At 41.0% G+C, this 14,619-nt stretch overlaps 3 protein-coding genes across 3 annotated transcripts; 1 reads left to right on the top strand and 2 right to left on the bottom strand.

The window, feature by feature from the left end:
• Nucleotides 1-277: 277 nt before the first annotated feature.
• tej (tejas) lies at nt 278-2,687 on the bottom strand. The gene is made up of 8 exons (XM_064687762.1): nt 2,398-2,687; nt 1,737-2,339; nt 1,505-1,675; nt 1,330-1,452; nt 1,192-1,271; nt 978-1,128; nt 696-917; nt 278-631 (listed from the first exon to the last, which is right to left on the bottom strand). The coding sequence occupies exons 1-8, from the start codon at nt 2,587-2,589 to the stop codon at nt 521-523; spliced, it is 1,653 nt and encodes a 550-aa protein (XP_064543832.1). The 5' UTR covers nt 2,590-2,687; the 3' UTR covers nt 278-520.
• Nucleotides 2,688-3,071: 384 nt separating this feature from the next.
• Nucleotides 3,072-4,208, top strand: RpL23 (ribosomal protein L23). The gene is made up of 4 exons (XM_064687763.1): nt 3,072-3,147; nt 3,280-3,363; nt 3,430-3,557; nt 3,943-4,208. Exons 1-4 carry the CDS (start codon nt 3,135-3,137, stop codon nt 4,138-4,140), a joined length of 423 nt encoding a protein of 140 aa, XP_064543833.1. The 5' UTR covers nt 3,072-3,134; the 3' UTR covers nt 4,141-4,208.
• inaD (inactivation no afterpotential D) lies at nt 4,191-8,281 on the bottom strand. The gene is made up of 11 exons (XM_064687761.1): nt 8,122-8,281; nt 6,560-6,720; nt 6,318-6,507; nt 6,083-6,264; nt 5,572-6,018; nt 5,360-5,512; nt 5,231-5,302; nt 5,067-5,178; nt 4,864-5,003; nt 4,511-4,807; nt 4,191-4,453 (listed from the first exon to the last, which is right to left on the bottom strand). The coding sequence occupies exons 1-11, from the start codon at nt 8,162-8,164 to the stop codon at nt 4,262-4,264; spliced, it is 1,989 nt and encodes a 662-aa protein (XP_064543831.1). The 5' UTR covers nt 8,165-8,281; the 3' UTR covers nt 4,191-4,261.
• Between the last annotated feature and the right edge of the window lie 6,338 nt (nt 8,282-14,619).

A 14,619-nucleotide genomic window follows, 5' to 3' on the forward strand; every position in this document is an offset into this window, starting at 1 on the left:
TGACTATATACACAACATACATACAAACAAACAAGCAAACAAACAAACATATACAAAACGAAGAACTACATTTAATAGATAATGTTGTCTTTTATAGGAAATTGTTATAACGATTCAGTTAAACAAAAATAATGTATTTATTGCAACAACTATTATTTTAATTCAGCAATTCCGTTTCAACAAATACTATTTAGTTGCGAGCGAGATCTTTTGAGTAGTCTTTATGTCTCTTTGTTTGATCTTATTTTCCAACATAAATCAAGCGAAAGACAACAAATTGTTTCGAAGATTTATGTAACTTAGTATTTTATTATACGTAAACTAAATAAATGAAAAGCAGAAGGACAGCGTTTGCCTTAACATAACACTACGCGAGTTGTTTCATTTACGAATATATTCTATATACTAGTATAACAAAATCATAATTAATAACAGTTTCACAGTCAATTCATTTGTGACTTAACTAATTAAAAAACTAAAATTGATAAGACTTCATGACAATCTATATAATATACGTTCGCTAAGGCTTGTAGCAGCGGCGCACCCAACCCGACTCGATGAGTGCCACGTTAATGTTCTTTGTGTGCGCTGCGGCATTTGGATCAACAAGAATCAAGGTGATTGTATCGTCCTGTAAAATATAAAGGTATATTAGAGTAAGGCAGGTGCATTCTAATATTAAATGTTCAGCCTACAGCATCGTTGATTTTCTCAATTTTCGCATAGAGTCTACGAAAGGACACAATATCGAAGAAGTAGTTGCTGGCCTCCACCGAAAAGCTTGGGCCCTGCCTGGGTGTCACACAGGCCAGTCTGCCGGGCCAGTATTGAGGCGGCAGGTTGGCAAACTCTTTGCACAAATACTTAAGATCACTGTGGCAGATCCACAATCTTTCGCCTGTATCAACCAGTTCCACCTTTTAAACGAGGTAAATAACTATTAAAGCCTATTTTTAGGAACGAATTTAAGTACTCGCCTCAATATTCTTTCTATTACCCGTCTTAATATTTAGAACTTCGACGCGCTGCCAAAGTGTGCCCCTAAAGTGCAGAGCACCCAAATGGCCAATCATTATTAGGTATAATGGTATTGTGTACTTTATCTCATTTACATTGGAGTAATATCGCCTGCAAGTAAGTAATATAATGAAAATGCAACTATGCCCAATTATGCATTATAATAAGACTTACTGCATGTTCACCGACATGTTTTTGTAAGCTTCGTATTCCTCGTCGTGTAGCCAAAAATTAAAGTTATGCGGACTTGCCACCTAAGCATAGAAATTAGATACTAATCATTGAATTATATTAACTTATTGTATTAGCTACCGTCACAAGCTGCACTTCGATGCGATTGTCCAATTTGAATTTCTTATGAACAGCTCGTTTGGGCAAGCGGTGATCAAATCGAACTGCTCCCTTGGGATATTCGACACTCATGACACGCTCGTCCTGCAATAAATGTTGATTTAAAAATGCTTTAAGAGTACAAACAAATTATTACCACAGCAAAAACGGGAATGGCATCCGTTTCACTGCCATCATCCGAGGAGATGTAGTCAATATATGGCTCTTCCCAACTTGGCCGACTGTTGGCTGTCACATTCGGTTCGATCTTCACTAGATTGACGCAAGGTGCATCATTCGTGTATTTGTAGTTCAATACTCGTTCATCCTAAAATTGATGTATATAATTTAATTGACAAATATTTGATGATAGCTGAATCTTAACGTGCCACAGCATACGCTGGAATCGCATCCTCATCGCAGCCCTCATCAGATGATGATAGATATTCCTTGTGGCAATCCTTCGGCTTTTGCTTTCGATTGCTGTCGGCCACAGCTTGTTTATCCTTATTTGAGTTGACTTCTATTTCGCCTTGCTCAACATAAATTTCCAAATGGTTCTCTTCACTCGAAGAGTCCTCATCAACGTTGGCAATAGTTACGTTTTTAAAAGAATTAATCATTCGGTTTGTCTCCCTTGCCAAATTCTTTTGGGCGACAACAGGTGCTCGATCTTGAGCTTGGGAATCGACGTAGTTATAAGAGGAATTGGAACGTGCGGAAGAACGAGGTTGCCGATTGCCGCCGCTTTGACTACTATAGTTGTTGTTGCTGTTATTATTATTATTAATTCGTTTGTTGTTCGAATTTGGCTGCTCATTCACAAACACCAGATCGGATCTTTGCGAGGGATAGCAGTAATTGGGCTTGGCAGGTTTGCGGCTCCTTGACCTGTTGCTTGGTCTCCTTTGGCACTGCACCAGATTTTGGATGTGTGCGGTCTTGGCGTGCCGCCTCGCGCATACTTGCGCCATCGGTCCGTGTCCTACTAACTAATAAAAGAGACTTAACTAAACAATTGCATTTATCGACTGTATATTCAAAACCTACCACAACCGTGTCTGGTATGGTGTGTAAAAAGCTCTCAATGTCTTTGAAGCCAAGCCTTCTGAATGGCACGGCAGTTCCCTCTTCGTTGGCATAGTCCCGCTTCAGCCTTTCCACTGTTACACGGTCCGGCGTCGACACAATTAATGAGTGTATAACTTTCTTAACGTAACTTAAAAGCCCCTGTTCGTCCATTTTCTAGATCTACTTCTCTTAAAATTGCGAACAACACATTAGAATATTAGCGCGTGCTTGAACTTGGCTGCGCTGGCACAAACTCAGTACGCTGATGACAGCATAAGCAAAATGTCAACAATATGGCACGTGACAAATATCTTGACAACAAACATTTTAATTTCTTATAGTATATAAAAATATCTTATAAAGGGATTTAAGTAATTGTGGTTGCGAACTTCGCATAAAAATATAATTTTTACCAAGTGGCGTCAAGTGCTAATGTAATAAAACCCATATTTATTATATATTTTTTTCTAATATTAATAATATTATAATAAAAGCTAATAAGAAAACAATATTCAATATATATAAAAATGTATCGAATATTCAGTCGAATTACCGCTGCTGGTTTATTTTGAAATAGGTGGCAGCGCTGAACTGAAACTAGCTCCAGAGTGGCAACGCTGCTGGTACCGATTACGATTTACTTAAAGTTGGCTGTGGTTCGGTAACCGAACTAGCTCTTTCTTTTTACTTCCTTTTGGTTCCGAACAAGCAGCAAAATGTCGAAGAGAGGTATTTTACAACAAATTAAATCCGAATAAATAATGAAAAATACGGCCAATCAATGCGAAATAACTATGCGACAATGAAGTGTCCAAACAAATATATGTGTTTAACTAATTATTTGTGTTTTTCGTCAATTAGGACGTGGTGGTACCGCGGGAGGCAAATTCCGCATCTCGCTAGGTTTGCCCGTAGGCGCTGTTATGAACTGCGCTGATAACACAGGTAATACACAAACATAAATGATTTTTATTTTGTGAAATGCTATATATGAATTTGTTTGTTTTCCAGGTGCCAAGAACCTGTATGTAATTGCTGTGCATGGTATTCGCGGTCGCCTGAACCGTCTGCCTGCTGCTGGCGTCGGTGACATGTTTGTGGCCACCGTCAAGAAGGGCAAGCCCGAGTTGAGAAAGAAGGTGAGTGTCTGCTGCGCAAATGTTAAGTGAAAAGTGCGAAACATGCTTCGTATCGCTTGAGTGCAAAATAAACAAATCCATGTGAAAATGTGGCTTTGCACGCTCCTGCGCAGTGTTGCCAACTGCCTCCGCATAAGGCTAAATCCGGTAGCAAAATAGCTGAATTAGCAATGAAGAAGGTGCAAGAGAAGCCGGAAAATAGCTAAATCAGCTTAAAATTTAAACTATTTCCGGCTAACAATTTCCGAAAATAGCCAAATGTAGCCAATTGGCAACGCTGCTTCTGTGTTTTGTGCAAAAAGCGTGCAAAGCATGCTAACATTTTAGCTTGACTGTTGTTTTTGAGTGTTTTGTTAATTATTTGTTAACGCGTGTTTATTTTTAGGTTATGCCCGCCGTGGTTATACGGCAGCGTAAGCCGTTCAGAAGGAGGGACGGTGTTTTTATATACTTTGAAGATAATGCGGGGGTCATTGTGAACAACAAAGGCGAAATGAAGGGCTCGGCCATAACCGGGCCCGTTGCCAAGGAATGCGCTGATCTGTGGCCCCGTATCGCATCGAATGCAAGCTCTATAGCATAAGCAGTTCCCCAATTCAACAAGAAATAAACCCAATAACGGAACAACAGATGTTATTAAATTAGAACTGACTCTAAAATAGTTTTATTTCATGGCCTCTAACACGGATGATTTTCGTTCTGCCTTATGCCTTAGGCGCCTCCGTTCGCAGCGTGGGCTTTGGCCGTGTCACCTCCATCGATATCTTGCCGTTGGCGCCCTTAAAAAGTGCATAGCACACCTGGAAGGTGAGCCCCTCCAGCGCGTCGCCGTTAAGTTTGGTTATGATGTCGCCGCGCTGCAGCTTGCTATCGATTTCCGGATATTGTCCTTGCATCTGCAAAGTGAGGCTGTAAGCAATTGAAACGAACCACCTTCAGATGAAGCTACTTACAATTTCGGAGATGGTGCAGCCGAACTCATTGGGCGCCAGCGAAAGACCCAATTCCTTGCCACTTTTCTTCATAAATTCCACATTGAACTTGTCCAGCTCGGGCGGATCGGCGCGGAAAACCGTAAAGTTGACGTTCTTCTCGTAGGTCATGTGGAACAGTTGATGCACCTTAAGCGTGGTCATGCTCTCGCAGTGCACCGCCTTTCCGTTGATATCGCAAATGTGATCAAAGATCTTCAGGCGGTTGTCTGCGGCCAAGGCGCCCTCCGGATAAATGTGTGTAATGACACAACCAGTCTGTAAAGGGAGTTAGTGTTTAATAAGGGAATATGTGTGTGTGTGTGCACACGTACCTTCACGTTGTTGTTCTTGCCGCCAGTCACTATAACGCCCAACGGTTTCTTTTCCACCTTCACCTCGATGAGTATCTTTTTGTTTGGCTTTATTTCGGCTATAGAGGGTTCCTGTGGCTTTTCCTCCTCCTTTTTGGCCTCTGTGGATTAACAAAGTAGATAATTATTAAATATTTCGATCGGCAGGTCGATTGAATGTTTACCTTCTTTCTTCTTTTCCTCTGCCTCGCGTTCGGAGCGTATGGCCTCCTCGCTCTTGAGCGTGAGCAGTATCATGGTCACGACGCCCTCGGCGCGTTTCAGCAGTCCTGTCGCCTAAAGGAATGTATATTAGTCTTACTATTTGATAACTACCAGTCAGACTAACTTCATCGTAGTTCGAATCCAGCGTCACATCCTGGTTAATAGCCAGCACCATGTCTCCAACTTTGACGCCCGCCTGAGAGGATTTGCAAGTGTATTATTGGGACAGACAAGGGAGATACGGAGCACTTACCGCCTCTGCATTGGAGCCCTCGCGCAAATCGGAGACGAAGATGCCGCTGCCCACCTCGACATGCTTGCCATAGATGACCATGATGCCCAGGAAGCCCTCCTTGCGCACTTGCACCGTGCGCGCCTTGGGGAACTGGTCAAAAATGAACTTCGTCTGCAATTAAAGTAGAAGTTGTTAAGCGAAAGAATGCGGATCGCTTGGGTTTAGCTAGCCTCATCCGTGGATGCTGGGAACTTCTTGATGGGCTTGACGCACATGCCCTCGTCGTTGGGCTTGCGGCGCGATGTGATCAGCACGAGCTTCTCCCCGTCGACATTCTTGAAGACGGCGGAGGCGTTCAAGTGGCAGCGATTCTTAAGCACATTGCCATTGACTTCGACGATTTCGTCGCCCGGCTTCACATCCACGCTGGCCAGCAGCCCATTCGGATCGACGCCAGCCACAAAGCAGGCCATTTTCTGTCTATCCTTGTGGCCGGCCAGCGCAATGCCCAGCGGCACATTGCCCTGCCGCTGGATCTCGATGCGGCGCAGATCCTTCATCATATTATAACGCTTGTTGATCTTGGCCATGGTGTAGCCAAACTCATCCTCCTGCTCCTTGTCGCGATCCTTTTCCTGCTTGTTCAGCTTGCAGTTGCCCGCCGATGCGCGGTCAATCTGGGAAGAGGGAATCGATTTTTATAAAAGATGTTTATATATACATATATATAGCTGCACAAACTTCGTAGCCCGCTTCGGTGCGAATGCGTCCGGTCATGTCGCGCGTATCCTCATCATCATCGTCGTTGTTAATCGGCACGTGCTTGACCCTTGAGGCCGAAAACGCCGGATTGCGTCTCGGATCGTTCCGTACGGTCGGTTGCCTGACCGTGCCCGTGCCCATAGTATTGCTGGAACTTTGCTCTGGGAGAAACTTGTGAGTCCAGCTGGATTAATATTAGATGACCAGATTCTACCTTGATTGAATTTATTTTTGGTCTGCATGTAGCCATTGCGTGGATCGTTTTTGTTGGGCTCCTCGCTCTTGTCGAAAGTCTGGATTTCCAGCTCGATCTTAAAGTCCGCATCCTTGATCAGATCAATGACCGCCTGTTCGGTTGCGTGCCGCACATCCTTGCCGTTCAGCGAAAGGATGCGATCACCAACCTGCGAATTGCATCGCTGTTATCCAATTTATTTTAAGCCCCCATCTACAGACCTTTAGTTTACCACAGAGATGTGCAGGACTATCGGGCACAATACCCTTTATGAAAATGCCAGTTGTTTTCGTGTTCGGCGAATCCTTCACCTCGCCGCGTACAATACAAATGCCAAATGATTTCTTGCCCGTTTTATCCAAAGTCACCATGTGTATGTGCTCTGCAAAACACAAGGATGTTGGACAGAAAGAGAGGATAAGCGAAAACATTAAGAAAGAAGTTTCACATCTTTGGAAAATGTTCCCCTCAGCAAATTATAAAAAGTATGTTCTAAAATCGCCCTACTATGCGATTCACATGAGGCTATTAATTTTTGTTTGTATATATGTAGAGTGTATGTACTATGTATATATGTATGCGTACATATGTGTGTGAATGTCTCTTATGCCAAACGCAAACAAAGCTGAATGCCTTCTGCGCTGCAAATTAACATAAAATGTATTTCTAAAGATTGCCCTTATATGCGATTCTCATGAATTCATGTAGGCTTTGCAGTTCTCCATGCTTTGATTGTAGGTGGTGTGTGAAGTGAACATTTGTCTTGTCAAACTAATTATCTTTATATTTGTGTTTGTGTGTGTCAATAATAATATACATATGTATGTGTGTATGTATGTACATATGTATGTATGTATGTGTGTGTGTATATATGTATGTATGTATGTATGTATGTACTAAACGCAGTCAAAGCTTGCTGTCCGCTTAGCTGCAAATCTAAAATAATACGTATTTATAACAGTGCTCTACTACGCGATTCTCATAAATTCAAGTAGGCTATGCAGTTCTTCATGCTTTGCTGGTAAGTCGAGTGTTACGTTAACATTTGGTGTTAAGCTTTATTTCTGATCTAACTCTCACCCCATTTTTCTACCGCTCTCTTTCTCCTCTGTCTCTCTCTCTCTTCCCTCTCTCTTCTCTCTCTCTTCTCTCTCTCTCTCTCCCTCTCTCTCTACTCCCTCTCTCTCTCTATTTTATCTTTCTTTCTCCTGCTATAAATAATTTATATATTTTCATTTCTTTTGCAATTTTAGTTATATACATTCTGACGCTCTCCTCCTATTGTGTGTGCATGTACATTTTTGGGTAAGTACATATTACATATATCTTCACATATAAAGAGGAATATAATTCTGACCTGAGCACGGGTTAACGCCTAGTAATATATATATTATGGTGAATTCAAATATACTGTTTACAGTATATATTATTATTTACTCTAAAGCCTCTCACACTAATACTATAAGTTAATTAAGTTCTTAAATTTTAAATAGGCCGTGTATAAGAACAATTGAATTCAAATGTAGTCACAAGAAAATCTTACAACAAACTGTGTAAAAAACTGTTCAACACAAAGAGTCAGGGTCATATTAAATCCATAATATATCCATAAATGTTGTTCCAGCAGAAAATCTGACAAATTCCATGAACTGTTAAGAATCTCTTCTTATATGTTATATAATTAGCCATTAGTGTGCACATAACTAGCAAAGTCTAAAGTCATATCCGCAGCTCTTATGTAAATTTGTAATTGGATTGAATTGTTATGTCGCGGAGTACTAACCACCTCCGCCACCGGCACCGGAGTTCCCTTGGTATTGAACCATGATTAATTCAGGTATATATATTTATTTTACAGATGCAACTTGCTCAAGCGCTCAGCATTAAATATTCAATTTTAAGTTCTTTTTTTTAGCTGTGAACTTTTTGCAGCGAGCCCATTGAAAATCGCGCCTAAACTGATTTTACAATTAGCTGTCTGGCATTCTTGCTAACTGACTTAGTGGCCATTCTATTTTGAGTCTGATTTTCGTATCGATTACACTGCGCAACAAGAGCCGTGTACGTTGAGCAAAGTGACATTTTATTAAAGGCAAATACATTTTTTCTTAAACATTTAAGAGCATTCAAAAAAAGCAATATAGAATTTTCGTGTGGGTATAGAATAAGTTTTCTTGTAGCACAGTGTTATTGATTTACCATCGCATTTCACATTGGCTTCAATTGCATTGAGTAACTTTCGCTGCTTGTTGCGGTAAATTGGCAGCTATGACGCAAGGCAGTCTCACACACAAGCACACACACACATTTCACACACATACACCTACATTTCACTCATAACATTCAGTCGAAATAAAGACAAGAGTGCGTTTAGTCGCCGGCATCTTGATTGGCATTTATTACAATATTAATTTGTTAGTGCGATTTAGTCAATGGAAAAGTCAGCACTCCGTAAATGGAAGCCCATCAAGTGCTGTCCATATGCCAAATGCCCATCGATTTTAGCTGGTTCTATTGTACAAAATACACAAGCGCATAAGTACGAACATGCGTGAAAAGAATATAATTACATACTTGGAAGCGTATGGTAAAGGAGATTGAAAATCTAATGGGATCGTTATATCCTGTCGTAACTCTACACAAATGAATTTAATTTGTCCTCAGAACTTAAATGCATAATCAAGATTTGCATTTTAATGCGAACAGCCGGGACAGACCAGACCAAAGCCCAGAGAGATGAGGTGGGCTACACTGGGCTACAAAGCTACGCAAACATTTCCATTAAATGCTTCAAGGGATATGAATATTGTGTGGTGCAATGCAAAGCGTATTGCCAGCGAGAGTATACAGAGACGCGCGCGCTCAAAGCGGGGGGAGGGAATTACTTATACATATGTACGCTGGCTAACAATATAAATGGTGGGGAAGGGGTCAGCCAGGGACGACGACGAAAAGTTGTTGAAAATTAATTTCATAATAAAAAAGCGTAAGGAAACCCATTTGATAAAACAATTTCCTTTTTGCCTCCCAACAGTCATGTTTTGTTAGTAAAGTAAATTCAAAAGAGAACACAGCACCCGGGACCAGAGCAGAACGCAAAAACCAGAAGGCAAAAAAATTAAAAAATGAAAAAAAAAACACAGTTGAAAAGCAAAAATATGGCAATGAGCTTAACTTTCAGCGCTGCACGCATCCGCAACGGCAAATGGCGGCCGCAGCTTCTGCTTCCACACTCTCTATCTCTCTCTCTCTCTCTCTCAGTCTATTGACAGAGCTGCGCTGCTGACGTCGCTGTTGCGTTGTCGCTGCTGCTGCTGCTGCTGTCACGTAGCGTAGCCTGGACGCTGATTGGCTATTGGCTCCTTGCTGGCACGCCTTTCGCAATGGCCGCTGTCAACATTGTGTGTGTGTGTGTTAGTGTATATGAGAGCGCTTTGTTCTTTATCGCTGTTGCTGTCTCTCACTTTGAGCAGCATCCTTCGGTGTGCGCTGCGTCGCAGTCGGCGCATGGTTGTTGCGACGATTTAGTTAACTGAAGTGATTTTCTACTGTTTGCTGTCGCACACACATACACACACACCTATACAGACAACAGCAACGCGCTATGTTCTTATGTAAGTAGCTACACGTGTATATATATATGCATGCATGTATGTGTGTGTGTGTGTGTGGATTCGTTGTTGACTTGTTCTCGTGTTGTACTTACATGCAGTTATATCAAATTGCTAATAATCGTTTAGCAGCCACTTCTGAGTGCGTCCTGGAAATGAATAAAAATTACAGTTTTTGCGCAAAAACACTTCAGCTGGCAGAAACTCGTTATGAATTTTGTTTATTGGCACAGCCCCAACTGCTCTTTAATGCCTTGATTAACCGGATTAATGCTTTAGCTTGAATTTATCTTTCAATTTCTTAGGAAATAACTTTCACAACAATTTTTTGTATGCCAAGTAAACAAGTTTTTTCTTGGACTCTGCAGGAATCGCACTAAATAATTTTAAATATTCTTAGAAGCGCATTGAATGATAGGTTAAGTACGGAACTGAGCTCTCTGAGTGTGAAAACATTCTAATTTATTGAAATTCTCATTTCTTAAAGTTTTGTTTTTCAATGTAACCAATTTATTAAAGTATCAGCTATTATAATTTGTATTTATATTATATTTTATACCATAAAAGTTGAGGACGTAAAAAACATGAGTCCAAAATAATTATTTGCGACAAAATTATATTGTCAATTATTCTGTTCTCGTTCTATTTTTTTATCTAAATACACAAGATTCGAGCCAACTGAACAACTAGGTGGTTCGAACTCCATGCTATAGTTTCAATTAGAGGTCTTAGTAGCCAGCGCTAGTCAAAGGGTAGACTGTAAGGAATAGGACTTAAATGTGTTCAAAGTAATATAGAGATTATTTAATTAATAACTTGCATCGTTTCAATAAGCTTATTTAATTTGTAATAACAAATCTTCACAAAAATTCGTCAAATAATAGTTAAAAAATTAATAAAAATATTTGTATATATTTATTAATATTGTCCGGATCAAAAATACAAACACCTTAAACTGCACTTAAGCGAAAAACCTGAGAGTATTCCATTTGAATGGAAAGCCCATACGCAACAGGCGCCCCTCAAGAGCAATAAAAGGCAGTAAAACAAAACAAAGCGAAAAGGGCATGGAACAGGAGCAGGAGCAGGATAAGAGCCAACTGAATATTCTCACGACAGTCGAGGACATCGACAAACAATTACGCGTACATGTGTAGTAAGTATAAGCAGGCACCAGGGATGTGGCATGCCCCGTGGTACGGATTATGGATATTTGTGTTTACTACGGCCGTAATGGGCTCATAACTTTTAACTGTGAACGTGATAGAGCAAATAATGGTGCCCACATATAAATGACATCGATGCTGTCCGTGCTCCCTGTTGTATCTAGTATCTGTGCCTGGATATCCAAATGTATCTGCCACTTCTTTGTAATCACAACGGCACACAATTGAATTTTCTTCTTTTTTTTTGGTCAATTTTGCGCCGGAACGGGATTGTTGTCAACATTAAAACTCAATTTAAATGACAACGCATAAACAAATAATTGTCCTTTTGCACACGGTGGACGGACCCGCTGTAGCTGCCGTAGCTGCCGTAGCCCTAAGCCCTTGGCTCGAGTGCGCCTCAAAGTTCACTCGCACGGTAGTAAGTTATTCAAATATTGAGTTTTTAACTCGCTGACAGCCACCACCACCACGGCAGCCAGTGAAGGACAAGGAGCAGCAGGAGGAGGAGGATCAGCAGCCACCCCACGCCCCGGACGGGCAGCATGTGCGCAGGGTCGCAGATGCAGAGATGTGTTCCCGAACCTGGCCAGCGTTTATATCAAGTGCGTTCTTCTGCTGCCGAAAAGCGAATTTCATTTGGATCTGTCGACATCAGTCGTCGTCGCCGCCCTTTGTTTGAGTTTCTACTCCTAAATATATTTGATTTGTTTACCATGCCCTGTAGCTGAAATCTTAAGCCGCATGTAAATGCGTTAAATTAAATTTCAAACGCTTGTACTTTTCACAGGACAGACAATTGAATCAGCCCGAGTTCCTTTGCAACTCGGATGGACTCTATTTACTGTGCCCAAGGATGACGATAAATGCCTAATGCGATTATCGCAGCGAAGCTCTTGATGGATTCCAGCTGCATTTAATATATATTAGACGCCAAGTGGTGGGCGGCTACAAATATATTTGGCTTAAATTGAATATGTTTTTTTGGGCTTGTCCTATTTATATTGCGCTCGATGTTGTTGATTTTTGGACACGGATAGTCCCGCACGTGTTCACACTTCGAGGCTCGCGGTTCGCGGCACGTGCAAATGTTTTGTAATTTCGTCATCGATGCAATCGCAAATATTTGTTGTATGGCTTTTATATGCAGCACACAAATTGGTAATATCATCATCAATGGCATCGGTCATGTCCTGCGTCCCCCTGCGCATATTTTCTTTTCATTTGTCGCCATGTCGCCCATGTTAGGCAAAAATCCCCCCTCTCTTCCGCCGTCTGCTTCTTAGTTCGCACTTTGATCTAACAAATTGATTTACACTAACGATTATTTAATGAAATTCCAGCTACGCAAAACACACACACATCCCGTCCCCGCCTTGGACCACGCCCCGCGTTGTCCTGGCAGGAAGTGTGAATTACCCAACACCCGTTAGACGACAGACGCCCGCCACGTGCCCGTGACAAGAAGTTATTAGGTGTCTCTCTCTCTACAGGGAAACCAGGAAAGCCTTGCTAATATGTTTGCATTCAATTTAAACACTTCACTTTCCGGCGCGGTTGCACTTTGAGTGCTCAAACGGAAAGATTTCATTGTTGCGGATAGCTCGAGTGCTTTTTATTAAAAAACTTACAAATCTAATACGAATTTGGACCAAACTACAAACTGTTGCTGTTTGATAGAGTCTTCTCTTTATTTAACGAATACTTTTAGCTTGAAAATAGCTGTTAACAGGCCTGAAAACCAAAAAACAAATATTGCCTGCTTTTCACAATTCGAACCAAGATTCGGACCAGATCTAATATTTGTAAAGTTTTGATAAATCAATTCTAATTCTTAATATACACTTACTGTTCTACTGAGAATATATCAAGTTGTGCATATTTTCAGATAGAAATAATGCGCTAGATCTCTGCCCAATATTGGCATTTGTCAGATAAATACATTGGCTGGGGTCACAGTTTTGTTATGCTGTGTGCCTTGGTCATCCTCAAAAGTTTATTTTTTTTAAGTAAAACCATTTTTCAGTTCAAATTTGTTTGAGGTTTGGCTTAGACAAGCCAGTCTGACTTAAGAGTCTATTCATAGATAAAAAATATGTTCAAGTTCCAGGTTCGAGCTGGTTTGGCTCAACACCTGTAAGCAGCTAATTTATTTAGCAATCTTCAATTAAACAATCTTCAACTCAAATCTCTTAATATTTATATTCTGCTAAATAACCTTTATTCTTAATATAGATAAAGGCGATATTTGATTGTTTTATAGGTGAATGTTATATGGAGAAGAGAAGCTTCTTCCGAATTATATTTTTATTATTTTTTAAGGCTTTATCCGTAACCAACCAAAGATTCACCTTTATGAAGTTATCTTATTGGTATGCTGAATAAATGCAAGCAATGATTTATTAAGGCCAACTTGTCAGCTGTTAAAGGTAAATTTTTTTCCATTTTCCATTTTTAATCATATTCCCTATTTTGCTAACATTTTATCATAGTGAAGAGCGTAAGAAAAGTTCTTAGTGCTGAAGGAAATCTTTTTGGAAAAACGAAATCTTCGATAGAACTCGAACTGCTGTGCCCAAATGAAACTTCCAAGAGTGTGTTGCTTCACGATCCAGATTGGAGTAAAGGTGTTCTAACGGTTCTTCTCCCCCACCTCCGCTATCAGCCGATCGTCTTGGAAACGACAAAGGGTTACGCCAATCACGAGCTTCTCGTTGGCCATCTTTCTCGGGACTGCATATCCTATCATATCCCATCACTGGCTTAGGGGCAAGAGGTGGTCCATTACTTTGGATAGAAGAAGCATCTGGATAAAGACTCTTTCTCTCCAGTTCAGATCAAAGCCAGGTCAGGTAAATTGTACTGCAACCCCTAATCAGGTAAGTCGAGCAACTTTTATTCAACTGGGGAAAACTTATTAATTTTTGCAGTTAATTACTGTAAGGGTTACCTGTCTCGTGGTTAATATATAAATGTTTTGCTGTTTGACTTTAGCTCTTTAGCCTTTTATCAGTCAAAACAAATAAATGATTATCCCGGCTTGTGTGCGTGCCTTGGCCGGATGGCGAAAAGATCAGTGCACAACTATTAACAACTGTCCAAATTATCACGCCCCACAAATTAAGCGACCGCCGGCAAAAGCCAGCACAGAAAATCCCAGGCAAAGCACATCAAATCGTATGAGTTTATGCCCGGTTTCATGGCATACGGACAAGTGACAATCATCCTACTTAATTGAATTCTTTCACTGCATAATAAATCAACTTAATGCGATCCAAGTGTGCCTGCGAGCATGCAAAGCAATCCAAAACTCAAGTCGCATCGTATCCGCGCCCGCAGACGCGCAAATCCTTTGGCTTATTTGGCGGTTCGCAGCGAGCGAAGAGAGAGGGGGAGTGAGGGAGTGAGAGAGGAGAAGGGAGGGAGTGGGTTGCAAGAGCGGGGCATGTGCGGTTTAGGCGGCGGCAACGGTTCTGCACACACATCGGCAAATAAACAACAATA

Source organism: Drosophila montana, unplaced genomic scaffold (genome assembly GCF_035044405.1).
Source record: "Drosophila montana isolate Dmon_TW-CO22-7 unplaced genomic scaffold, ASM3504440v1 contig_3200_1, whole genome shotgun sequence".
NCBI lineage: Eukaryota > Metazoa > Arthropoda > Insecta > Diptera > Drosophilidae > Drosophila > Drosophila montana.

What these genes read in the sequence shown, in the direction of transcription:
- RpL23 (XM_064687763.1), top strand. An exon ending in GAACTGCGCTGATAACACAG is followed by an intron (nt 3,364 to 3,429) that starts GTAATACACAAA and finishes TTTGTTTTCCAG; the next exon opens with GTGCCAAGAACCTGTATGTA. An exon ending in AGCCCGAGTTGAGAAAGAAG is followed by an intron (nt 3,558 to 3,942) that starts GTGAGTGTCTGC and finishes GTTTATTTTTAG; the next exon opens with GTTATGCCCGCCGTGGTTAT.
- tej (XM_064687762.1), bottom strand. Translation starts at nt 2,589, where the DNA reads ATGGACGAACAGGGGCTTTTAAGTTACGTTAAGAAAGTTATACACTCA. An exon ending in TCGAAGTGCAGCTTGTGACG is followed by an intron (nt 1,272 to 1,329) that starts GTAGCTAATACA and finishes TTCTATGCTTAG; the next exon opens with GTGGCAAGTCCGCATAACTT. An exon ending in AACATGTCGGTGAACATGCA is followed by an intron (nt 1,129 to 1,191) that starts GTAAGTCTTATT and finishes ACTTACTTGCAG; the next exon opens with GCGATATTACTCCAATGTAA.
- inaD (XM_064687761.1), bottom strand. Translation starts at nt 8,164, where the DNA reads ATGGTTCAATACCAAGGGAACTCCGGTGCCGGTGGCGGAGGTG. An exon ending in AGGGCTCCAATGCAGAGGCG is followed by an intron (nt 5,303 to 5,359) that starts GTAAGTGCTCCG and finishes AAATCCTCTCAG; the next exon opens with GCGGGCGTCAAAGTTGGAGA. An exon ending in TGGATTCGAACTACGATGAA is followed by an intron (nt 5,179 to 5,230) that starts GTTAGTCTGACT and finishes ACATTCCTTTAG; the next exon opens with GCGACAGGACTGCTGAAACG.